Source organism: Anomaloglossus baeobatrachus, chromosome 2, assembly GCF_048569485.1.
Source record: "Anomaloglossus baeobatrachus isolate aAnoBae1 chromosome 2, aAnoBae1.hap1, whole genome shotgun sequence".
NCBI classification, from domain to species: Eukaryota; Metazoa; Chordata; class Amphibia; order Anura; family Aromobatidae; genus Anomaloglossus; species Anomaloglossus baeobatrachus.
The window spans coordinates 749,703,445-749,729,137 of NC_134354.1; the positions used below are offsets into that span (position 1 = coordinate 749,703,445).

The 25,693-nt window shown below is 41.7% G+C and overlaps 1 protein-coding gene across 4 annotated transcripts in view; it reads right to left on the bottom strand.

Annotated features, from left to right (window-relative positions):
- Window positions 1-8,117: 8,117 nt before the first annotated feature.
- The window catches only part of YAP1 (Yes1 associated transcriptional regulator), a 96,158-nt gene continuing 78,582 nt past the window's right edge, over window positions 8,118-25,693 (bottom strand). Inside the window, exons 4-8 of one of the 4 annotated variants that reach the window (XM_075337472.1) lie at window positions 23,683-23,784; window positions 14,062-14,240; window positions 12,471-12,601; window positions 11,700-11,812; window positions 8,118-10,560 (exon numbers count right to left, since the gene is read on the bottom strand). In XM_075337472.1, coding sequence (XP_075193587.1) covers window positions 10,322-10,560; window positions 11,700-11,812; window positions 12,471-12,601; window positions 14,062-14,240; window positions 23,683-23,784 — 764 coding nt within the window. In that variant the 3' untranslated portion in view covers window positions 8,118-10,321. Of the gene's footprint in view, window positions 10,561-11,699; window positions 11,813-12,470; window positions 12,602-14,049; window positions 14,241-23,682; window positions 23,785-25,693 lie in introns of all 4 variants that reach the window. The other 3 variants (XM_075337471.1, XM_075337474.1, XM_075337473.1) reach the window with 3 other exon arrangements.

A 25,693-nucleotide genomic window follows, 5' to 3' on the forward strand; every position in this document is an offset into this window, starting at 1 on the left:
CCTCACCAAAACCGTGGGTGGTGTCACTGACAATAAATCCCCCAAACCATTCCCCTTTTCACTCACGGGCGAGGAGCGCCGCTCGAGTCACTGGGATCCGGGCCCACCGCTCGAGCCACCGACCGAGCAGCAGCAGCAGCCGGACCCGAGCAGTGGGTGAGCGCAGCGTCCCCTCCCTGCCCGCGAAATTGGCATCCTTGAAATTGTTCCAGAAAATGAAGTATTTCTCCCAGAAAATGAATGCAATGACACATTGTCATAAACATTTATAGCCTTTGTATGTATTGGAGCAACACAAAGAAATTGAGGGGGAAAAAAAGGCAAATTGGACATGATTCCACACAAAATCCCAAAAATGGGCTGGACAACCACCTTTCCAAAATTGTGGGCAAAGAACTTGGTGTCAAGCATGTGATGCTTGTCCAAACTCACCTATAGCAAATAACGGGTGTGGGCAATATGAAAACCACCAAATTAAAAGGGGAGAAGTTGACTCAATCTTTGCATTGAGTGTTTGTGTGTGCCACATAGGTCTTGAGAATGAAAATTGTTGAAAAATGTCAATAATCCCAAGGTTACAAGTTCATCGCCAGAGATCTTAATGTTCCTTTGTCCCAAAAACAAAAAAAAAACCAAAAACAAATCAAAGGGTGTCCTTAAAATTTGATTAAAACTAAAAATCAATGCCAAAGAACAATTTGAATTGTCAAGGAGATCATTGAGGTGTCGAGGTAGGCAGGAAGGTAAAAAGGTTTTTCTTTTGTGAGACTGAATTAACAAACCATATTTTTTTTGAATAACGCAAAGCATCATTATCGACAGTCGTCGGGGAAAAATCCCTAATCATCCTATTCTCCTCCTTTGTAAACAGACTATTAAACGACCACAGATCAGCAAACATGTAACTAATTGGCGGTCTTTAAATTCCGCGGTTTTCCAGTGTAAATGGACCAAAAATTCACCAGTTTTGAAATAAAAAAAATAAAAAAATACCAAACCAAATCAAATATTTGCCCAGCTACTTAACCATTAATCTATATGTATAACCAAAAAAAAAAAAAATCACACCTTTCAATATATACACCTTGGTTTATTAAGTTGGAAACAATATATTCAAAATTTATCAGTGTATTGTGATTTCCTAATTAGAAACCAATGTATATATAGTACAAAAAAAATAGATTGTCAAAAACATTGAATTACGACAAATATTTGGTCTGTACATTTCGCGTGGCAGAAAATTGAAAAAAAAAAAAAGTTGACAGAAATCTGAAAAATTACAAACCGTAAAAGTACAGAATAGCATAAGAAGAAATTTTAAACAAATAGATACAATGTAACAGAAATTATGCTACTAATACACTGGCATGCCAAACAAACTATATATGTGAATTTTAGAATGAAAGGCAAAAATAATAAAAAAAGATAAAAAGTACAACTGTATCCAGGGGTAAATCACATAACAGCTCTATTATGCTCCATTGTGTTATTGTATCTGTTACACATTTTGGGGAATTGTTCCAGAACGTCTTGAATTTTTAACAGATTGAGATTAAGTCCAATTTTTGGTGGAATCAAATAGCAACTAGAACGAACAACAACGTAATATAAATCTTAAAATGAAGCATGCCTAATACGTTAGTATAGATTTTTTAAAGCAATGTCAGAAGTTACAAAAATATCAGTAATCTTTAGCTTCTAATCTATTCAGCTTTTTTTTATATTTGCATAAATGTTTCTAAAAACCTGCAAACCTTTTAGCTCCAATAGGCTACATCAATATTATGTGGTAGACCAGTAAAGCCTTATTATTTAGGGCCACAAATTATTTATACTAACTATAACTAGCTGTTAATATTGGTAATAGGTATACTTTGTGCACTACAAAGCATCAGCCATGTCTTCACAATCTTACTACATTTCGACAAGAAAAAAAAAAAAAGCAAAAATATCAACCACAAAAGAATGACTTAAAACGTGATCACCAAATTGGATAATTCTAAATACTTCCATTTTTCAAGTTCCAAAATCTGCCTGTCTCTGACTTCTTACTAATCTATTGAGTCTACAGTTGGATGATTTGGGCAATTATCTCATCAAAACTTGCATAAGGTCCAATATAAGAACAGTTTTCGTGATACTCGAAGATTTAAAATACAGTACATATTACTAGTCTGTTATAACACAAACAATCATAAAACAAAACACTAAGGTAAAAAAAAGGAATAAGCACAATATATTGTAAGAAAATTATATCTTTAATAATAAATTAGATAGAATTATGTACCATTCCATAAAAGAAAAAAAAAAAAAAAATCTATGACACTTGAATATCTAGATAGATTCAAAAACAGGGATATCCGAGAGGACAGGAGATTGTTGGATGCAAAATATGTATAGAATCTTCCAGAATTCTAAATCTCAGCGCAAAGTGAGTCCACTCTTAAAGGCGTTCTCCACTACTTGGACAACCCCTTCTTATTGCCCATGTTTGGCCCCTTTAAAATAAAAAGGGCCTATATTGAACTCTTGTGCTGATGCGGTTACAGCGGTGTCAGCATTCACGCTGCTGGGGCTCAGGTGAGGTTGTGATGTCACACAAGCTCTGCGTTCAATCACCACCAGCTTCTTGCCCGACACCTTTAACACTAGAACTACTGAGGTAGTCATTTTGACTACTTTGCACCATGTATTTCTATGTAGGTGTCACGAGTCCAGTAGTTCTAGTGTTAAACATCTAAAAAGTCAACAAGAAGCAAGGAGGCAGCTGGGGTGATTGGACTTGAGGCTCACAGGAAGTCACAACCTCATGTGAGCCCTGTGACAGCAAGTGCCGGCACTGCACCGGAACGGGTGGCATAAGCTTTTTAATATTAATTGAGTAAAACATGGCAAATAAGGAGGAGTTGTCCTAGTAGTGGACAAACCCTTTAACTTTCTCAACTTTCACAGGACCATTATTTGTCACAATACAAATTCGATAGTTATCACTCAGAAATCTAGCATAAACAATGTCAGTAACATTACATCCCTCACTACATATCTTGGGATACTAAATGATGAGGAAAGGTGGGAACATCTGTATGTGGACTGAAGACCATGTTTGATTTCAAAGAGGTCCAGAATTTAGGGATTTCGTCTTCTCAGAGGACGTTGCTTGAGTAAGATCAACTCTAGTGGACCTCAAGTGTCCATAAATTACAGAAGTCATGAAATGCTACATTTTTAAACATTGATGCAGCAAAAGAGGAAGTTACTAGTGATAAGAGGACACCACCATGCACGAGTGCCTGGTACTCGTTAAGAGCAGTTGGATGCTTAGATGGACGAGAATCGAGTACCTGAGTAGAATGGAAATCATAAGACAACTCAAGCATTTTTCTTGATATTTCGCGGAAAAATGTCCAAGTCCCCCCATTGACTTCCATTATACTCGGCACGTGAGTCGTGCCCAACCGAGAATTCAACCGCTCTTAACGAGTAGAGAGCACCTGAGTGTGGTAGTGCCAGCTCATCCCTAGTTACGAGTGCTGAACACCCAAGCATGGTAGTGCTCACTCATCACTAGTTACGAGTACCCGAGCATGACAGTGCCCACTCATTACTAGTTACGAGTACTGAGCGCCCCTGAGCATGGCAGTGCTCGCTGATCACTAGTTACGTGTACCCCAGCATAGTAGTGCTCGCTCATCACTTGTTATGAATACAGAACACCTGAGCTTGGTAGTGCTCGCTCATCACTAGTTAGGAGTACAGAGTACCCGCGCATGGTAGTGCTTTGCTCATCACTAGTTACGAGTACTGAGCACCTGAGAATGGTAGTGCCCGCTCATCACTAGATATGAGCACCTGAGCATGGTAAGTGCCCACTCATCCCCACTTTCGATTAACGAGCACCCGAGCATGGTAGTGCTCACTCATCATTAGAAATGACTGACTTCATGGAGCAAATCTCCAAAACCCATTTTCTTTTTTTTTTTTAAGCAAGGTTTTCTTCAGTAGACAATACTTTAGGGTTGGTAAAATCATAGGCAGTACTAATAATTTGTCTCTTTTCCAAAACTAGGTAAGAATCAAAATCCATCTTTGTAAACCTTCGCTGTATAAGGACATTTAAGGCTTTCAAAATCTTTCTAATATTTTTATTAAGCAAATAGGTAGATCACAGACTAATAATGGCAGAAAATATTTAATTTTCCTACAGCACCGAAACAGCTGAAAAATATTTTATTGAGAGCGCTGCCTTTGTCCATTCTGGTTAATAAATGGAGATGCCGGTTTGGAGCATCACCAGTATTACTGTGTCCTAACAGAAAAACATTTGTGAACACCCCAAGTGAGTTTAATATTGTAATTAGAGTTGGAGCGGATGATTCACAAGACTTGGTCCACTGACCACGCCAGACCGGAACGCCATGTACCACTGCCTACCTTTCAGCATCAGTGGCTCTTTTAATTAGTCATTTTGGCGCGACATCAAGCCACAACAGTGACATTGTTCCAGGCTGACTAATCCAAAGAAGAGCCGGAGATAGTCAGGTGAAAGGTGGGTTTCAAGGCCACAGATTATGGATATGGCTGATAGACCAATTCGGGTCAACTGATTCTCCCCAACTCGAATTACAATAAGTATTCCTTCAGAAAGAATAATATTCTTAGACCAGATCTATGATTGGTTTATGCTGAACTCAATGCCTTCATCACGAGGGAGCCTTAACTAGAGAATATCCTATCTTTCCTAGTGCCTATATTTTTAGTCGCAACTTATTTTAGACCCATCCATAATCTAATGGACGCCATTGGGCCAATTTCATAGAATCCAATAAAATTATCAGCAGGTCTTGAAGCATCACCACATAGAGGAAACCTCTACTAAGGCAGGACAAACCAACTGCATGCAAATATATTTTTTCCATTTCATGGCGTTTACTACTTGACAGTGGTAGTTCCATATAAAAATATAAAAAAAAAAAATGGGAGAAAAAATATAAAAAAAATAAAAGGCTAACTTGAATTTGACCTGTGATGAAGAGGACCTACAAAATAATATTTGTGGATACGAGAGTCCCAGATTAGGTAAAATCCTGTTCTCCATATCTAGCAGTAGGAAGGCATGATTCAGATCACACCCCCGAGAAACCGGAAAGACTTCTTACAGTGCCAGTAAACAGAACTTTTCCACTTGTGACTCAGCTCTTAAACTGCTTTATTATCTTTCCAACTGATAAATCAATAAAAAAAAAAATCCAGGTATTGAGTCACCAGCTGTATAATGAAGGAAAGTACTGTACTCCTAGAATAAATCTTAAGATGGCCATACACATTAGATGAATTTCAGGAGCCCAATCCAGCCATCTACGGGTGTATGTGGGTTGTTTGAGGAAATATGGAGTGACAATGTTTAATTTCAGCATGCCCAATACCCTTTCTTTCTCAAGATAGTCCACCACCAAAGGAGTCCTGCCCAGAACTTGTGTGCTGAGCCAAGCAAGTGTATGAGGTTCCAACAGTTACATAATCATATACGCTTACAAGAGGAATCTCCCTCGGGAAGAATAGCCTAATATCTCCATTTTTGTTCATTCTCAAAATTGGTGAGGATTTCCATTGAGGCAAATTAAATGCAAATTTCCGATATAGTGTTTGGATAAGTACAAATTCTTTTATCTCTGCAGAAGTGGTTTTATATGTTGTCCCATTTTTAACCCTAGAACGCATACCTGGGGCCTTGCAAGCCTGCTAGGTTACTTGTTTTCTATTGTAGATTTCTATGGTTGTGCATTCTAGGGTTAATCAAAAGCACTTCTGTTGGTGTCACAAATGGACCTTGGATAGCGGCCGCAGCTGGGTACTGCACACCAACTCCCCATTCAAATAAATAGGCGCCGAATGTGCAGTACCTGACCACGATCAGAAGACTGGGCAGCTCCAGAACTGAGCATTTCTGGTTGCCTGCTGCCAACGCCAGTACAGAGAACAGCTGAACGGCGTGGGCGAGATGTTGGACGTCAGCCAGACATTGGTGACCTATCCGAAGTATAAGAATCAGACTTGGCACTCACAGATGGCGATAAAGTGGTTGATTTATTGAAAAAAACTGAAGGACCGGCACAGAGGTTTCGATCATAACAGACCTTTATCAGTTCCACCGCTGTGTTAAGCTGCTCAAGAAAGCGGTGGATACTGAGACTTCAGGTAGTGCTCACCACAGCTCCAGGAAATCCTGAAAATCCACTCCTCAACACAACAGTGGATATCGGGATTTCAGATAGCACTGACCACAGCTCCAGGAGATCCTTAAAATCCACTGCTGAACACAGCGGTGGTTACAGGGAATCAGATAGTGCTGACCACATCTCCAGGGAGATCAACTACTACAGCAGTGGCTATTGGGATTTCAGAGAGCACTGACCACAGTTCCAGGACATCCTGAGGACCATAGTAAGGGTACACTGATTAAGGTCGGTTACGACCAAAACGTCTGTGCTGGTGCTTTAGTTTTTTTTCAATAAATCAACCACTTTATCGCCATATCTTTATTGGCGAGTCTTATTCTCATATATGACCAGTCATGAACCTACTTGTGCACCACCTACAGAAGTGTCGTGAGTATCTACTCTATCCTAAGGATAGGCCATCAATGTAAAAGTAGTGGACAACTGAGTACATTTCAAGAAGGTGTGAAGACTTTTCCGTAGGCTTATCGGTGTACAGCAAGACAATCATTAAATAGTCGTATACAGTACATATGACACTTAATCATGATGTAAATGCATAAATTAGTATAGGCTAAAAAATAGCAATAATTGCAAAGGATTATCTCAATATAGATTTTTTTTAGTGTTTGATTACTTATGTCAGTGGAAACCATTTCGATGTTGGCCAGTGTGATGAAAACTCAAATAATCATTACAGTTTTTACGGCAGCAACACAAATTCTGGTGAACATTGAGCCTACTGAAGACTTAGGTGCATGTGTGTTGAGTAAAATGACAAAATGATTAATATGACTACAAAGGAAACAAAAGTTAGAACAACACAAAACGGTGAATATTTATTAAAAAAAAATATAATAATACTTGGATGTGACAAAGATGTGGATACCATTGAATGGAGTGATGGTGAGGGATCCTCCATTCTGCCCTTTTGAGGTTGAGACATCGTACACTGCAAGCATGATGATGTCACTACCTCACGCCCGGCCCGAAGTACAGGGCATCAGTACTCATACTGCACGGACTGGAGAAGCATGCCGTGGAAAGGGAATCGTTTTGTTTTGGGTTTTTTTTTCATTTTGTTTCTAATGACAGCAGCTGTGGGGACCACACTGGGTGGGTCGGGCTGTGGGAGCCTCCATACTGAGTGTGTATGTGTGATTTGGGGGTTGTGTAGGGCAATCAAACTGAGTGATGGGCATGTTACCGAGTGTAGGTTTGGCTGTGTGGACTCATACTGAGAAGAGGGCTGTAGGATCATCAAACAGAGGGGCTGATGGGACCCTGATACTGAGTGGGGGAGGGCAGTGGGGGCCTTCATACTGAGTGGTGGTGGGTGGATTGCACGGGGGGAACACGACATACTGCCGCAGGGGGAGGAACAATAAACTGCCGTGGGGGAAAGGGGAGGGAAATGACAACGACATACTGCCGCGCAGGAGTGGGGAGCAACTGCATACTGCCGCGGGGGGACGACGACATCCTGGGGGGGTGGGGGGATTAAGGGGGGGGCGACGACGACATACTGCCGCGGAGGACACCATACTGCGTGATGGATTGTGGGGACAATTATCCTGCTTTGCGGGGTTGTGTGGATATTACAATGAGTGAGGGCATCATAGTGACTGTGCATCTGCCGTATTAGGTCTTTCCTATTTTATAGAAGATGGAAGATATGACCCCACTTAATCTACTGAATTTTTGTTTTTTTGGGGAGGGGGAACTTATAACGTATGCACTGCTTTGGATTATCCAGCAGTTCACAAATCTCATGCAGGCACAAATGTTGTAAAAAATAAAAAAAAATTTCGAGTTACCCATTCAGTGAGTTTAAAAAGGAACGGTCAAAGAAGGCTTTCTGGTTCACACAAAAAAAAAAAATCTAAAAAAAAAGACAAAAACTACTTACAATTAGCTATTTAATTTTCTAATAAAAACAATTCGGTGTACAGTAAGACATAATCATTTAATAGTCATATACATAAAAGAGTTGGGCAACAAACACCCATTTGCAAGGACACAGATGGTGATAGACAGGTTTCACAAAATACAACACACAAATTTGCTTTGTTTGGAAAAAGCAATTCTAAATCTAGATCTAGCATTTTCATAGCCAAGAGACCCTGATCAGATGATAAAAAAAAGCCATTTGGGTAATTTGTTGACAAGGCACAATAATAAAAAGCCCTTAAGGCGGGCATACTTACTAGACTTTTGAAGTTCACGTATAAAGACATTTAACTATAAAAAGACAGGAGGTAGGTGGAATGATTTGTTCGATATATGTCAAAACCTTGTTTTCATCAGTAATAAAACACATTCTAAAAATCTCTCTCTGGTACCACCTCCAATCCGCATAAAAAGTATAAAAACATCGTCGATAGAACGTATACTGGCACCTGCCGGCATCATCCACATCAGCATTTATAAACAAATACTACATTACAGAGCCGTTCAATGTAGTGTTCACAACCTTGCACAGACCCAACACACAACTTATTTTGACCAATATACCAAAAAGAGCAACTTTTACATACAAACAAAATCATATAATAAAGCTTAATACTTCAAACATGATTGAATCAGGGCTTGAGATTGCCTCGAATTGACATAAATTTATAGCTTGCATATCCCCCCATAAGACTAGTATATATACTATGCTTTGTGGCTTCAACTTTTTAGATAAAAAATTGGTATGGTGGGAAAAAATAAAAAATAAAGTGATTACCTAGGATTAGGTAAGCCAACCATAGCTGGGTAGATGACTCGAACGACATCAGACCTGTTGAGTCGCCCACAGCTGAGTTTTATATAGGACTAGAGATGAGCGAATAAATTCAAGTTTACAAAAATAAACATTTGCCAAAATTTCATTTTTTTGTAAATTTGATTCAGCAAAATGGCAGGAGTCTACCGTCACTTTACTGAACCGTAAAGGGTCGTCAAAATCTGAACAAAAAATAATTCTTGTACTTCACCTTTTCTGCCCCTACATCCCCACCTGATATCTCACTGGTCCTCGTCGTATCTGCAGATAATCACCGCTTGGGTTGAATTCACCGGTTTCTGCTCATGAGTGTGCGATGTTATGGTGTTCACCATGACTTTTTGTGACCGCGATTGTGCCAAACCCTTCCAGGTCTCGTTAAACTTGGAAGTCTGGGCTTACTATGAGAGATCCCATGAATTCATCGAAGGACCAGATGGGTGACTATAAGTTGCTGAGGGGCCAGAAAGGTGTAGAATTTTGATCATGTTACATTTATTATGGTCTGGGGTCTGAAGAAACCTCAGATCATAATAAGTGACATTAAATTTGCAGAAACTGACTTGTCCGTGAAACAAATTTCCTCGGGGAAACCAAAAAGAAAGGCAACTTTGAATTTTGCCTCATTTGCCCATCTCTACTTAGCACTTTAATCATTGCTTATTTTTGCTGCTCTGGGTCAGAATAAGTAGCTTTTCTTGAGACACAGCATATCCCAAAGACAAAAGAAATTTAACACTGGTTTAAAAGGAAACGTTTCGAGAGGTTTGTTAAGAACAATAAAACAAAAAAACCTTACGAGGTTGTTCGGCCCCTTTAAGAGGAAAGACAACTTATTAGAAATAAATGGTAAGGATAAAAGTCGAGGGAAGAGAAGGCAATGCCACCATACAAGTTACATATATTTGAGTAAATATCTCGTTCTTCCCTGGTAGGGTAGCTAATAACGTCAGTAGAGCGGGAAGCAAACAGTTACTGCATATATTTACAAAATGGAGTATCTACTCGTAGTACGTAGTGCTTAACTCTTCCCATTCGCTTTACTTAAAGAGGCAGCTAGGAAATTCAAAAATCTTGATATCTCAGGCTCTTAAACTGTGGGGGGTGGAAGAAAAAAAAAATGTAGTGTCTGTAATAATAAAAGCAGCAACGGGTGAAAAGAAAATACTAGAACGAGAAAAATAAAAAAAAAAATCGTAGAAGTCTTTGAAAGTTTGTTTGTCTGGAGCAGTATCTCAATAGTCTACCACGTGGCCGTGGATAGGCTTGTAAAGTTACAGGCACACTTGATTGCAAAAATTCTTCAGAGGTTTCGAAAACAGTTTTTCTAAAAAGGCCTCTATAACCATGTGAGGAAACTCTCTTTATCCAGTTTGGTGCCTGCAAGAACAGACTCCATGTCATTAAGGATGTCAGAACTCAAAGCTTCTTGTAGGCTTGGCATTAGTTCCTCTCCTTCTACGTTCATGGCTTCCCCCTCGAGCGTACCAAGGTCCACATTAGTTCCTGGAAGTGCTTCCAAATAGTCGGGGAACCGGTTCTGTTGGGAGGGCATACTGCTTTGGTTGATTGCATCACCTGAAATATTAAAAATTTGAGTGTTTTAGAAGAAAGAACACATCCTTCAAAATAAAAAATGAAAAGGTTGGCACTACATCACTCAAATGCTCCCAATCAGGAACGATAAGAGGCATTACATGTTTTAGGCATTTTATTTACTGGAGGTTATGTATTATGACTAAGTACTAGATTATTCTGTTCCAATGGACCTTAAGTTCTTCTCAAAAAATACATTAGAAAGTCACTAGACTCTGTTTTCAATGTTCGGTCAGTAGGGGGTCAATTGGCAAAATCCCAAAAATTAAGTGGCAACATTATAAAACACCATGGCCCATTGGTCTCCTCTCTTGCGCCAAGCTTTTTCCTGAGGCCATTTACAGTCATTGGCCACCCAAAGTGATCTGGAAGACTAATGGGATAATTTCTCATCTCTCTACATCAGTTTTCTAACATCCAAAAAGTAGTAAAATTTGTCATAAGAGATGAGTGGACCCGTGGAAGTTCGCATTTGAAAGGTTTAGCCAGAGTTTAAATTTTAGTTCGGGACCTGGAGTTGACCTAAACCCCATTGGAAGTCACTAAGTGGGCAGTTTGGCTTTCAACGTACATACAGCCAGCCATACACAGATCATTTTGGGGGGAGGGAGGGTTTGTTTTTTCCTTGGATGCACTAAATCTCATAACGTATTTACTCCCAGTGAAAGGCATTTAGAGATTTCGCATGCGGCTAGCACTGGGCTAAGCATCGAGCATACCCGAGCACAGCAATTGCTCGAGTGGTCAGAATGCGTAAAGCATCCGACGTATGAACTCGAACACTGCTTTTTTTTGTAAACTCTGTGTTTGGTACGAACACTGAACTTTACTACTAGGGTTCGCTCATCTCTAGGCATAAGGAATATTAGTGCAAAAGTTTTGTAATGTTATGCTTTTTTTTGTGCCATCACTGAAAAAAAAAAAGTGTACATGGCTTAGTAAAAGTATCAGGGTCAGCCATTGTGCAATAAATTTGTTATACATGGTTTGGCACATCTAAAGTCAATCTTGAACCAAGAACCTGCTGGAGTGTCATTGGCCACTCATGATAAAGCCGACGCCAAGGGTTGACCTACAGATAACATGCTACCCAATTCCTGAGTGTGCACAAAATAACTAACCTGTATCCATTTCATCAACACTGTTAAGGAAATCATCAGGTGTGCGGGGAACACTGTAACTACTCATGCTCAATCCACTGTCCGTACTCTCATCTCTGGAGTGATATGTGCCGCTGCCAAAAGGAAAAAAAAAAAATAAAAGTCAATTTTTTTTTTAAAAGGAAACAAATATTAGGAGGGGGTGGAGGGAATAGAGAAATCATCAGCCCAACTGAGCAATCTTGTTAAAGGGGTTTGTCCACTGCTAGGACAACCTTCTGTTTCCACATTTTCCCTGGTTAAAATAATAAAGCCTGTACTCACCTCCCGTTCCAGTGGTGCTGTGGTTCGCGTTCTCAGAGCTCACGTGATAGCACTCAAACCCTACGTCCAATCACTGCCGGCTTCTGTATCCCCGCCTTTGGAAAAATGAGTTGATTAACAGGAAGTGAGCGCTGCAGCTGCACTCACTTCCTGTTGATTGGCCCGAAGGCGGAGAGACATAAGGTGGTGGTGATTGGACGCGGGGCTCAGCCCCAGAAACGCGAACCACGGCACCAGTACGGGAGGAGAGAGTAGACTTTTTTTTTTTTACACCATACCTGGGAGAAACATGTGGAATCAGAAGGGGTTGTCTTAGTAGTGGACAATCCCTTTAAGCTTGATAATGGTACCCTTCTCAGGGTGACCAATAGGATAAATATGCAGTTTGCACAGTCACACATTTGGTCACTTATATGAAAGTGTGTGTGTGGGGGGGAGGGAGGGAGGTTGTGGTTGCAATGTACACACCTGTTTAGGAAGGGATCAGAACTGTTCATGGTCATTGTTCTGAGCTCCTGAGTGATTCCGGAAGAACACACTGGATTTTGAGATCCACCATCTTGCTCCATGGTCGGTAGTTGACTACGAAGAGCTAGTTCCTGTGAACCAAAGTAAACCTGTGTACTATTAAATTCAATAACAACTTGACTTTCACCGAGTCCAACATTGACACAAGAACTACAGATTTCTTTACAATTTGAGAAAGCCACCATCTGTATACAGCCACCCAGCTCCTTTGCAACACTGAAATCTACTTATAAAATGTTTTAAACCCTCCAAGCGGAACCCCCCCCCCCCAAAAAACACCAAAAAGCTGAAAATTCACTTAAAAAAAACCAACCACAAAACAAAGAAAAATAACTTGAGAAGTCAATATTATGGACGCTTATGTAGAGAACATGAAGACTGGTTTTTCAGCCCAAACCTGTCAGACTTGAGTGGTTTATTTTTAGTCTTGCAGCCATTTTATTCCATAAGACTAAAAGATGTCAGCAGACCATAGGACAAGGAGGTTATGTATTACGCAGTCATAAAAGTAACATGACAGGATTAGCCAAAGACTGAAAAGCAGAGTGTGAAAGTAATAGTTTCTTTTGGTCTGCAGTTTCCCATACACAAAGAAAAAAAAAAAGATGAGGTATGTTGAGAACCAACATATGCAATCATTTTCTTCTACCATGACAACTCGTTTACTGAATATTGGCCCAGAGGAATATCAGTTTGGCCAACTTAAAGGGGTTGTCCACAAATAGATCAACCCCTTATCAATCCACGATCCCTCATCCATAATTAAAAAAAAAAAAGCCTATAGTCCTCTTTAGTGGTGTCTGGGCTGGCGTTCCCGGGGCTCACGTGTGGTTGTGATATCCTGCAAGCTCCGTGCCCAATCACTACCGGCTACTGCATCCAAAGGCGGGAAGACTGAATCGCGGTGATTGGCCGCTGGGCTCGCAGGACGTCATAACCTCACGTGAGCCCCGGGAATAAGAGTCCAGACACAGCTGGAACCGTGCCACCATCGGAGGGGAGTATTGGCTTTTTTATGTTAAGTGGGGGAAACGTTAAAAAAGAAGGCATTGTCCTAACAGTGGACAACCCCTTTAATGTATTTTTCCCGACTTGGCCATCCCCACAACCATGATTGACCTCATTGGAGAGGGCTGTGCTTATATGGGGTCTCCTTTTTTTACATTTGACTGCTATTGTGGGTCAGGAAGGCTTCAGTTCTCAGAGTGGAGTTGGAGGTCCTCAATTTTGGTTATTTCCCTAGTCGTCTCTATCAATATTTAATCCAGCAGCTGGGTCTGAAATAAGGTTTTCTTGTATTGCTAACTATGGCTATATTGAGTCATTATGTCATGAAATAAGACTATTATTGATTATGCATTTTATGTCCATGTCGCACAAGGATCTCCAAAAGATAAAAAATAATTTACCACTAAATCCCATTAACACACACACACACACACACACACACACACACACACTAAACAACACAAAGACGACAAGACAAACATGTAGAGAGTAACAAAAGGCTGTTTCTAACCTGTGGCCTCACCTGCCGAAGCAGTTCTTGGTGCTTGAGTCGTAGACGTTCTTTCTCCATCTGAAGCTGTTGGAGTCTTAGCTGCTGATGATTGCCGCCACCTCCCATGACGCTGCTCTGAGGGCTCTGGGGGGCGATCGGTGGAGGGGATTTCACTGGTGCACTCTGACTTAGTCTCTGTTGGCTCATGCCTAAAGGGAGAAAAAAAAAAGTTTACGTAAACTGGTATAAACCAGTGGACCAAATTACTAATATAATGAATTCGCAATACATAAAACATGGCTAAACCATAAGGGACAAAAAAGAAAATTAGGGCGCAGGATAAGTAAATAAACATAACTTTGCATACTACACAATTTCTTGAATAAGGTCAAGGGGAAGGGCCAAGAAATCCAATGGCTTGGGTAAATCAATCGGGAGAACACACATCAGAACTGCAAAATACCGTATTTTTCGGACTATAAGACGCATTTTTCCCACCCAAATGTTGGGGGAAAGTTGGGGGTGCGTCTTATGGTCTGAATACAGGGCTGCGGCCGGGAATGAGGGTGCTGCGGTGGAGCGGGCCATCGGGAGCACGAGCAGGCTGTAGCAGCGCCTGTCGTGACCACGTGGGCCCGCTGATTTCATATCCCTCAGCGCTGAAGCCGGCGCTGACAGGTGGGCAGGATGATGGGTGGGGGGGTATGCGCATAATTAACAGCCGGCCGTGATCACTCCTGGCAACTACAGCCTGGAGTGATCATGTGCGGCTGTATTCACTGCCCCTTGTGCATCATTATCAGCGCGGGGGGGCAGTGAATAAGTACGGTACATTCACCGGCCACTTCCGTGCAGCATCGCGATCTCCTCCAGTCTGCCGGTCAGCTGATCTGTGTAGAGAGCGGTGAGCACAGCGATGACGTCATCGCTGTGCGTGCCGCTAGTCTCCACGCAAGTAAGCTGACAAGCAGACAGGACGACGAGCGATGCTGCAGGGAAGTGACCGGTGACGGCTCTACACAGATCAGCGGTGCTGCTGCCGCCACAGACAGGGGGAGGAGCGATGCTGCATGGAGCGAGGAAAGGTGAATATAAACGTTTATTGTTTTTTGTGTGATACAGGATACATGCCATATAGCAGGATAAGGGTATATAGCAGCATGAGGCCATATAGCAGGATGGGGGTATATAGCAGGATGGGGGTATATAGCAGGATGGGGGTATATAGCAGGATGGGGGTATATAGCAGGATGGGGGTATATAGCAGGATGGGGGTATATAGCAGGATGGGGGCATATACCAGGATGGGGTACCTTAGCAGAGAATTTGGGGACATTACCCCCATAACAGTGTCAGCAGCAGATCGTCGCCCCATAACAATGTGTCATGACCACATTTTTTGCTTAAAATTTTATTTTCCTTCTCTAAAACCAGGGTGCGTCTTATAGTCCGAAAAATACGGTAATTTTAATTGAGGCTAAGTCTACCTAACGAGTTAAATTTTAGCTGGATTGTTCACTCTAGCTATGGAAAAGAATTTGGCTGAATGTGAATGATAAAAGGTTATAAAAAAAAAAAATATAGATTACCCTGAACGTTCTTTATTCACATTTCCAAATTAGCTTGATGATTATTTGCCTCCTACATATATTCACAGCTATTCAAAAATTTCTCGCTAGGCAGGAGCGAAGTGTTTCAGAATCAAGTGATGCAACCGATGGATCACGTCATTCCTAACCACACTGATACGCAGAGAAAAAGATCTCCGTACATTGCTCGGTCAGGGTGCTTTCTTGCTTGTACTTTTTTCTTCCTCCACCAGGTCATGGTGACATCAGAGGGTTGGATGTTTGCCAGGAGTTGAACAGCTGCCTAACTTGGCAAACAACTAATTTTAAGAGGCTTTTTAAAATTTCAGCTCAAGACCTTTTTTGTTCTACTGAGGTTTTTATATTGATGTGATACAGTTATGTTGGAGGTTTGAAGCAAGATGCAACAAGAATTAAACTATCCAAACAGTTAGGGTTATTTCCCATCCCTGGGCAAGATGGTGCAAAATTAACTGGGTTGTGTTTTACAATAGTGTGGAGCGAGCGTGGTCGGCACTGCTTGTTACCTGATCAAGCGACTGGGTAGTTTTATGTGTGTTCTATTGACAATAAAACATTGATCATTCTTAATAATACTTCATAAGTGGTGATCCCATTTTTTAGGTATGTCTTTTTCTTGTTCTTGCCACGTAACGCAGTGTACCTAGGAGATCCCCGTGGGTGGTGCCATCCCACTGTCTGTCTTTCCCTTCTGATCAAGCGACTGGGTACACGCGGAGCTCGGCTGAGTAGGGAAGATGTAGATTTTCACTAGTGCGGTGGCTGCTCTACACTAATCGATATGGATTCTTATGCTTGAACAGAATGACAATGTTGCAGCTGATAAGTAGCCACTGAGTGACGAGAGTGCTGATCCGAAGCCCCCACAGGAGGTTGACGAGAGTGCTAATCCGAAGACCCCAAATGGGGTTGACGAGAGTGCTGATCCGAAGCCCCCACAGGAGGTTGACGAGAGTGCTGATCCGAAGACCCCAAAGGGGGTTGACGAGAGTGCTGATCCGAAACCTCCACAGGACATTGACGAGAGTGCGGATCCGAAACCTCCATAGGAGGTTGACGAGAGTGCGGATCTGAAACCTCCACAGGAGGTTGACGAGAGTGCGGATCCGAAGCCCCCACAGGAGACTGATGATAGTGCTGATCTGAAGCCCTCACAGGAGGTTGATACTAAGAATCTGGCGAGGGGTGCAGCAAAAAGGACAGCAGTGCTAGATCAGCCACATGAATGGTCCGAACATCACCTATAGCCCCAGCTAATAGAAATTAGAGCCTGTTGGACTTTGACTGTGATAAAATTTTATGAAGCTCAGTGGTCCAAAGCACAGGAGGGGGGCATAACCTCTGTACAAAAAGTTACTAGAAAATCCGTTTCCTGGAAAATCCTGCTGCCTTCTGCTCAGAACATCGAGTCTTCAAACGTGTTAAAAAATAAATAAGCCAATTTCATATTATTTTAAAGCCGGGGGTTTAGTCTGTTTCCTGTCAGATTCCCATACCCCTGCAAATCTGGAAAGCATTTGATTGGCATATGATGCCGTACCCAGGCAGCTTAGACCTCACAGGCAGACAAACAAAAAAACGCTTTGTTCTGGTAAAGAGGGGAAATCAGGATATGGGGGTGGGAGGGGGCGGATTACATTTTCTTGAGCAAAAAATATACAAAATAGAGCCAACCCCCTAATTAAAGTGTCCACCTCATGGCAAACATTCTACACCTAGACAAAAGAATGGAAGGAGGAGGGGGGTGCAAGTGATAATTAATGCTTACAGTATAGCAAACAGTAATTAAGATCACAAGATAATGAGATGTTAGTAGAAGGGCTGCAGGGAACCCACACAAGAGGTAACCAAGGTTCTGCTAGAATCTCACCAAAATGGAAATAGGCCACAAAAATGGCAAAGGACGGAAAATGAAGATCCAGGCTGGGAAATGTTATACAAGAACCTCTACTTCCACCCTTCAGGTACCTTCAGCTATAGATTAATGCCTGTATTTTGCCAAATCTCACTCACTGGGCTGCAAAAAAACTATAAAAGCTATTTTGAACCCCAGAAATACGTTAAAAGGATATTTCTGCCACAAGGGATTATGGTATATACACAGGTTCAGTTATAAATGGTCAAGTAGAGGTGGGACCATCAGCTAATTAGGTCTTTTGCTTGGGAAATCCCACATTCTTAATACACAAAGACATGGTCTCATCACTAAAGTCTATAATGCCACTATAGATGGCAGTCAACCAAACGATGGTTTGGTTGATTATTTGGACTGCAGCCATCTTGGCCATTTCTCTAATAAATAGGAGCACTTGGTCTGCTGACATCTCTAGTGGTGGCTTAGCTCATGGAGAATGAGAAGATCTGGAGTCCAAAATCAGACATCATATCCCCATACACATTACTGTCAGCGAAACCCATCAATATCAGCTGATGTTAGTCGAATGTGTATTGGGGAGCTTAAAAGACTGCCCTGTCGAGAATTTTCTGCCTTTTTGACAATCAAGCTCCATGATGGAACCAGAACCACCCTATTGACTGATGTATGATGAATTCCATTTATGAAGAAAACCATGACGCTAATGAAAAAACAGCCCTACAGAAAGCAAAGTGCTTACGATATGAATACCCCTTTATGATAGGCAACTATTCCCTTTATGTATCAACTACAAGGACAAATCATGAAATGGGTTCTCTTCAGGAGTAAACCGATCCTACAATTTAAATATTACCCATTGAAAAAAATGAGAACTCCTTCAATGGATCTTCAACTTCCAAGATCTTGCTATAACAATCGATTGATTACTGTAACTCTCCATTAATTGGGCTCCCCCTCACTAGACTTTCTCCTCTACAGTCCATCCTTAATGCAACAGCCAGGGTCACCTACCTGGTTAATCGTTATTCTGACTCTTCTGCCCTGTGCCAGTCATTGCACTGGCTGCCCATATATCACAGGATCCAATTTAAATTGCTTGTTCTCCTCCACAAAGCTCTCAACAATGTGGCACCACTCTACATCTCCACCCTCATCTGTCTAGCACCCTACCCACTCTCTACCCTCCACAAGAGACTTTCGACTAACATCCACACTAATCCAAACCTCCCACTCACGGCTCCAAGACTTCTCTGAAGCTGCACCAATCCTCTGGAACGCTCTACCCCAAGAAATTAGAACTAATCACAACTTCCAGTTTCAGACACTCCCTAAAAACACATCTTTTAGGGTGGCCCATCATATTCCCTAATCAAAAGTGCTTCTTTATATAGCTCATTCACTATTTCTCTGAACAGAATTCTCCCTCGGACTCCACCGCCCACAAAAGCATTACAAAGATTGCCTGGTGACCGGCTCATGCAGCCTTTATCTATCCACCATTTCTTCAAGATGGTGGGACCATCATTGTAAATAAGCACCTGTACTTTGTCACCCCTATCCCCTTTGTAGATTGTAAGCTCTTACAGGCAGGGTTGTCTTTATTTTTGCTTTAAAAGGGAACATGTCACCACTTTTTTGGCGTAAAAGCTGCAGCCACCAACACCGGGCTCTTATATACCGCATTCTAACATGCTGTGTATAAGAGCCCAGGCCGCTGTGAGAACATAAACACTTTATAATACTTACCTAACGGTCACTCGGTTGGTCAGATGGGCGTCTCCGTTCCGCGGTGCTGCCTCTTTCGGCCATCTTCGTCCTCCTTCTGAATCCTGTGTGCATGATGCGTCCTACGTCATACACACTCGCCGGTCCTGCGCAGGCGCACTATAATACTTTGATCTGCCCTGCTTAGGACCTGAATGCCGGCGAGTGTGGATGATGTCGGATGCGTCATGCACCGCGGCTAGAGAAAAAGGAGGACGAAGATGGGCGAAAGAGGCGGCGCTGGCACCAGAGAACGGAGATGCCTATATGGCCAACCGAGTGACCGTTAGGTAAGTATTATAAAGTGTTTTTTATGTTCTCACAGCGGCCTGGGCTCTTATATACAGCATGTTAGGATGCTGTATATAAGAGCCTGGTGGTGGTGGTCGCAGCTTATACGTCAAAAAAGTGGTGACAGGTTCCCTTTAATTATTATATCTTCAATAACCGTGACGTATGACTCTTTATAATTTAGAGGTTCATATACAAAGCGCTGCGGAATATATTGGCACTATATAAATGCAGATTATTATTATTATTATAATAACACTTAATGGTTGCTTCATAAAGACAATCCTTGTTAGATCATGTGGACATGAGAAAGAGACCCCCTATATCAGCCTAAATGAAGAGTCGCTTTGTAGAAGACTTTATGGTCCTAATGGGGTCTTAATAAATAAGTGAAATGAAGTGTACAAACTTATGTCTGTCCTAACATGGCCTATGGATGCAGAACGTCTTTTTTCCTCCAACACCCCGATCTCTCATCACTTGACCAGTCTGGACATCCCTGTAAAACAGACTGTCGTCCGCCATCTGAAGTGTAAGGCTGCCCTATGAGCCATAACATAAATCGCACCGAACAGGCGGCTATATTTTCTCTGGTGACAGACGGGCCATTACTGGTAAGACCAGTAGTGAGATCTTCTCTTCATTTGCTGTTCAAACACCATCGCCAAATGCCTTTCATACTTGGAGTGACTGAGACACTGGCATTCTGGAAGACAATTGCCCTTTCATTCACAGCAGATGAGATTTCAAAACAGGATTAGACAAAAATCTGAGTTCAGCACTCCCGCAGAAGGTATAAACCATCTTGTGAACTTTACACTGACCGGCCTTACCGGAATCTATCACCTATATACTGCTCTGATCCCTACAGTCATCCTACATAGACGTCTATAGAATGATACAGAAAAGTGGCATGCTCTATTGAGTACCGTATTATGGAGACCACCTCTGGGATATGAAAAATAATAAAATATAGCATAAAAGAGGAAATAACATGGCAAAATAAAAAAAAAAAACAACAAATCTCTCCTGTTCAATGACTGTCTTTAGTTACATAGTTATGGGTGAAAAAAAGCCCTAGGTCCATCTAGTTCCACCTTCCTTCACCAATTATACATTTTTGTCACCGAATTATCTATAAGCCCACAATGTTCTATGTATCGAGGCAATCATCCAGTCCTTTTTTAGTGTCTGCCATTACTATCTCTTATGGTAGGGCATTCCACAATCTAACGGCTCTAACTGTAAAGAACCCTTTCCTATTTAGCTGCCGGAATCGCCTTTCTTTCTATCGCAGTAACTGCCCCCTGGTCGTTAGTATTGTCTTTGGAAGGATAAGGCTTGTGCCAGTCCTTTGTACTGACCACACATGTATTTATATATAATTCCCTGGACCAATGATGTTGTGTACATCCAAGTGAGCACTGCAGCCAATCTTTGGCCTCAAAAGTCTAGGGCTGTACAGGTTAGCATCATTGCTACGGCCAGTAGTGAGTGGGTCACATAAGTGCGGATGATATCGTTGCTGTTGGAAAATAAAGACTGATGGGGATCACTAGAGTGTTGGTGCTGAAGCGTCAGGGGATTGAGTGGTATGGAGTACTCGCCTTAAAAAAAAAAATAAAAAAAAAAATCCTACTAGTAGGTTTGTTTGTTTTTTTGGTGTAAATCTCAAGACACCCCCTTAACAGATTTAAAAAAAAAAAAAAAAAAAAAAAAAGACAAAAACACAACAAACCTGTTCCTTTCTACAGCTAGGAAATGAACCATAGTCATACCTAGTAAGGCTTAACATAGACAGTCCTGGTGGCCAAGGGTAGCGGGACAGTAACATCAATATCCTTGGTGGTCTAGGGCAGCCATTCTTCTCTACTAATCATGTCTAGTCCTCAAGATCCACCCAATAGGATTCCTTAAATGATTTCTTACAAAGGGGACATATTTTTGGACGGTACATGCTTTACTACCACAGGTCTCCCTGTATGAAAACTAAAACACAAGCTGTTGAGAATATATTTTAGGATCACAGTTAGAGTATATATTTTTTTATTTTTTTTTAATTTTAAAGACAAACCAAGCTGCTTAGAGTATATCAAAAACATAACACTAGCAAGTACCCGGTCAATCATTCATAAACAAATCCCAACCATTCGGGCTTGGCCCAATTTTAAACATTTAAAAATAAACCTACTACATAGAGAATAGAAAGGAGAGCAGAAAAAGAGGAAGCTAAACCAAGATAGATAAGAGGGCAAAGGGGAATAGAGGGGTAGAATGGCCCCAGGGGAGGTGGGGTAAGGAGAGATAAGCTGGTGGGCTGCAAACCAGAAATGTTCCTCCAGGAGCATCATACCACCGAACTATCGAGAGGTTCCCGTGGGTCAGAGAGCAATCTTGAATAATCAGCCAAGTACATGAACTTTAGCCTAGGAAACCATGTTCCGTAAAAATCTTCATGTCTGTCATTGAGAGATGATGTCAAATCCTCCATATGCAAGAGGTTGTTGACCCTTGAGACCCACTGTGCCAATGTATGTGTGTGCGTGTATGTGTGTGTGTGTGCGCGTGTGTGTGTGTGTGGGGGGGGGGGGTGAATAGACTTCCAAACAAGTGGGATGCACGACCTAGCGGCCATAACCAAGAATCTTAGCAATGAGCGCTTGTATGTAAGAGCAGAGGACACCGAAAACTGTAAAAGAAACAACTCCGGGCCCAGTGTCTCACATCAGACCAAAACCGCCTGAAAAAAGGGCAAGACCAAAAGATATGCATGTAGTCACCCTCCCCCGAACCGCATCTCCAACACGTAGGGTCCACTGAGGGACATAGCCTATGAACTCTGGTCAAGACCCTTACCACCTTGCCAGGAGTTTGAAATTAGGTTCTAGCAATCTAGAACTAATTTAAGTCTTATACGCCAGCTCTCTTTGCGTATCTGTCAAGGCAATCTCTAGATCCCACTCCCACTGCAACAGATAAGCCGGATACTGTATACCAGAGAGAGGGAGTGTAGAAGCACACCCTCCCCTAGACACAAATTTTCAAACCTCGTAGGAGGACCAGCAAACAGAGAAGCAGGGGAGGGAGCACAGGAAGTGCCTGAGCTGAATTGCCCGCCATCTCCCCAGAGGATACAGCAACAGGAGACTACGGATATCCGAAAGAGATGTTCAGTCCCCCCCTCCTCCCAAATGACAGGCTTGGAAAATCCCCCCCCCCCCCCCCCCCCCCAGAACCCAGCTCCGAAAAACGGGGTCCGAAAGGCCAGGGCAGAAATCCGGGTCACCTAGTATCGGCGATAGGGGAAGAAGGCACCGGAAGAAGAAGTCTGCAAATCTCTCTTTTGGAACAGCAGTCCAGGGTAGCGCCAATGGTGGGATGGGACCTCAAGGTGGATGGAGAGAAGTTCAGGAGCCAAGGGGTAGCCGGGAGATGTATCTCCGAGAAGCTGTGCTCTAGGGGAACCCATGGCTTTGTCTGAGAATGGCGGCACCAAGCTAGTACTCTAACCATATGTGTGGCCCAGTAATATTTTTTCAAATCAGGAATTCCCATGCCTCCCCTACTCTTGGGTCTGCACAGAAGGGAATGGGAGAGTCTCGTAAAGAGTATAATTTAATGTTGGCGTGACTTCCAGTCTAGGGCAGTGACCAGGTTAATGTTAATGGTGGGCATTAAGCAAATACTACTGGGTTAAGGTGGAGCAAGGAAGTCTCTTCAGGTGGCAATAGGCCCTCATTCACCATATTAAGGCAAATATATATATATATATATATATATATATATATATATATATACATATATATACACATATATACACATACGTATACGTACACATATACACATATATACACACAAACACACAGGGAAGCGTAGTTTTATGCCCAGTGGAATCCTTTTGTGGTTGGATCCATCCACAATAATGGAGGACTATGCACGACAGTGGCCAATGATGTGAACTTAACCCAAGTATGTCTGCAGATACAGTGAGTGGACTTACATGGACCTTATTCCGTGGAGAAAATCAATGCTAAATGATGTGATCTCCTAAAAATTTGCATGAGCAACATTAAAATCGTTTAGGCATAAACTAACGTAAAGAGCTCTTACCGAAACGTGGGTCTAGCCATGATGTGGACTTGTTTTTATGATTTATGTAGTACGTTTCCCCTTCAGGAGTAAGGGCCTGCTCCCACCCGTCTGGAAGTGGACCTACAACAAAAATAATTGAAAAATAGATTTTTAAATCTTAACTTTAATTCATATTTTTAGATTCCTTAATAATTTAATGTGTTACGGTCAATTAGTTTGATCTACAGCAGGGCTTCCCAAACTTCTCTAGTGGAGACTCACCAGACAGACCGATATGATGCCAGGACCCCACTATCTATGATGTAGGTCCACAACCAAATCCCTCAATTTACTTGGCTTTTAATCACGGAATAACATTAAAAATTTATAGAAATTTATAGGAATTTGTCAGACAAGAACGTCGTTAAAATCAGGCTTCATGCATCTTTTTAAAAAAGATATTTTTGGCAATTTTTTTTCAATATTAATTAAAAAAAAAATAATTTTGCAGATTTTACACTTTGAATGAACAGGGACTAATTTAGACTCTGTCATTTCAGTAAGCGGTTTTAGCAAGGCTCATTATTATCAAGGGCAGAATGACAATGACCAGTAAGGTCTCTTTACATTGCTGATTAACAGGATCCGCCAATCATAATAGGTGATGTCGCAGCTGACCTGCTCCCCCTCCCTGCACAATCACCATTGCACACCCTCATTAGATTCTTCAATACAAAAATATATTCATTTCTGCTACAGTTCTTGTTTCAAGAAACAACCCCGAGACTAAAAAGCCCTAAAAAAGTGTGCAAATTGTAAGATGTCTAATTTTTATTTTTAATAATAATTGAAGGTGGAACCCAGACGTAGTAGACTCACATGTGTGTCCACCTCCAATAGACACATACGGCCGAAAATGGTGCACAATACAGTGCAAAATTATTCCGTCTGCATCATTATAGTCAATGGTCAGGTCAATATAGTCAATCCCATTTGGCAAGGGGATTGGGGGGGGGGGGGGGATGTCGGATTTAAGCCATGATGGGACCACTGAACAGGGGACAAAACGCAGTTTGAAGGCACCCTAAGGTAGGATTTCATTAACTACACATGCAGGATTCATGGCAAGAGTTTTTTGACAGCTGGTTTTAGGTGTATTTTAGCGCAGTGTGCCTATGTATCTAAACAAATAAAAAAAATGAAAAAAATAAAAATACATCTAACGCAAAAAAAAAAACCTTAAGGACCAGGCGATTTTTAATTTTTGCGCTTTCATTGTTTTCTCCCCTTATTCCAAAAGCCATGTTTTTTTTTATTTTTCCATCGATATACAGTGAAGGAATTATTTGATCCCCTGCTGATTCTGTAAGTTTGCCCACTGTCCAAGACATGAACAGTCAATAAGGATAGGGTAATTTTAACAGTGAGAGATAGAATATCCCACATAAAATCCAGAAAATCACATTGTATAAATTATATAAATTTATTTGCATTTTGCAGAGAGAAATAAGTATTTGATCCCCTACCAACCATTAAGAGTTCTGGCTCCTACAGACAATTAGACGCTCCTAATCAACTCGTTACCTGCATTAAAGATGGCTGTCTTAAATTGTTACCTGTATAAAAAGACTCCTGTCCACAGACTCAACTAATCAGTCAGACTATAACCTCTACGACATGGGTAAAACCAAAGAGCTTTCTAAGGATGTCAGGGACAAGATCATAAACCTGCACAAGGCTGGAACGGGCAACAAAACCATAAGTAAGATGCTGGGTGAGAAGGAGAAACTGCTGGTGCAATAGTAAGAAAACGGAAGAAATACAAAATGAGTGTCAATCGACAATCGATCTGGGGCTCCTTGTAAAATATCTCACCTCGTGGGGTATCCAGGATCATGAGGAAGGAAGGTGAGAGATCAGCCTAAAACTACACTGGGGAAACTTAATGTTCTCAAGGCAACTGGGACCACGATCACCAAGAAAACCACTGGTAACACATTACGACGTAATGGATTGAAATCCTTCACTGCCCGCAAAGTTCCACTGCTCA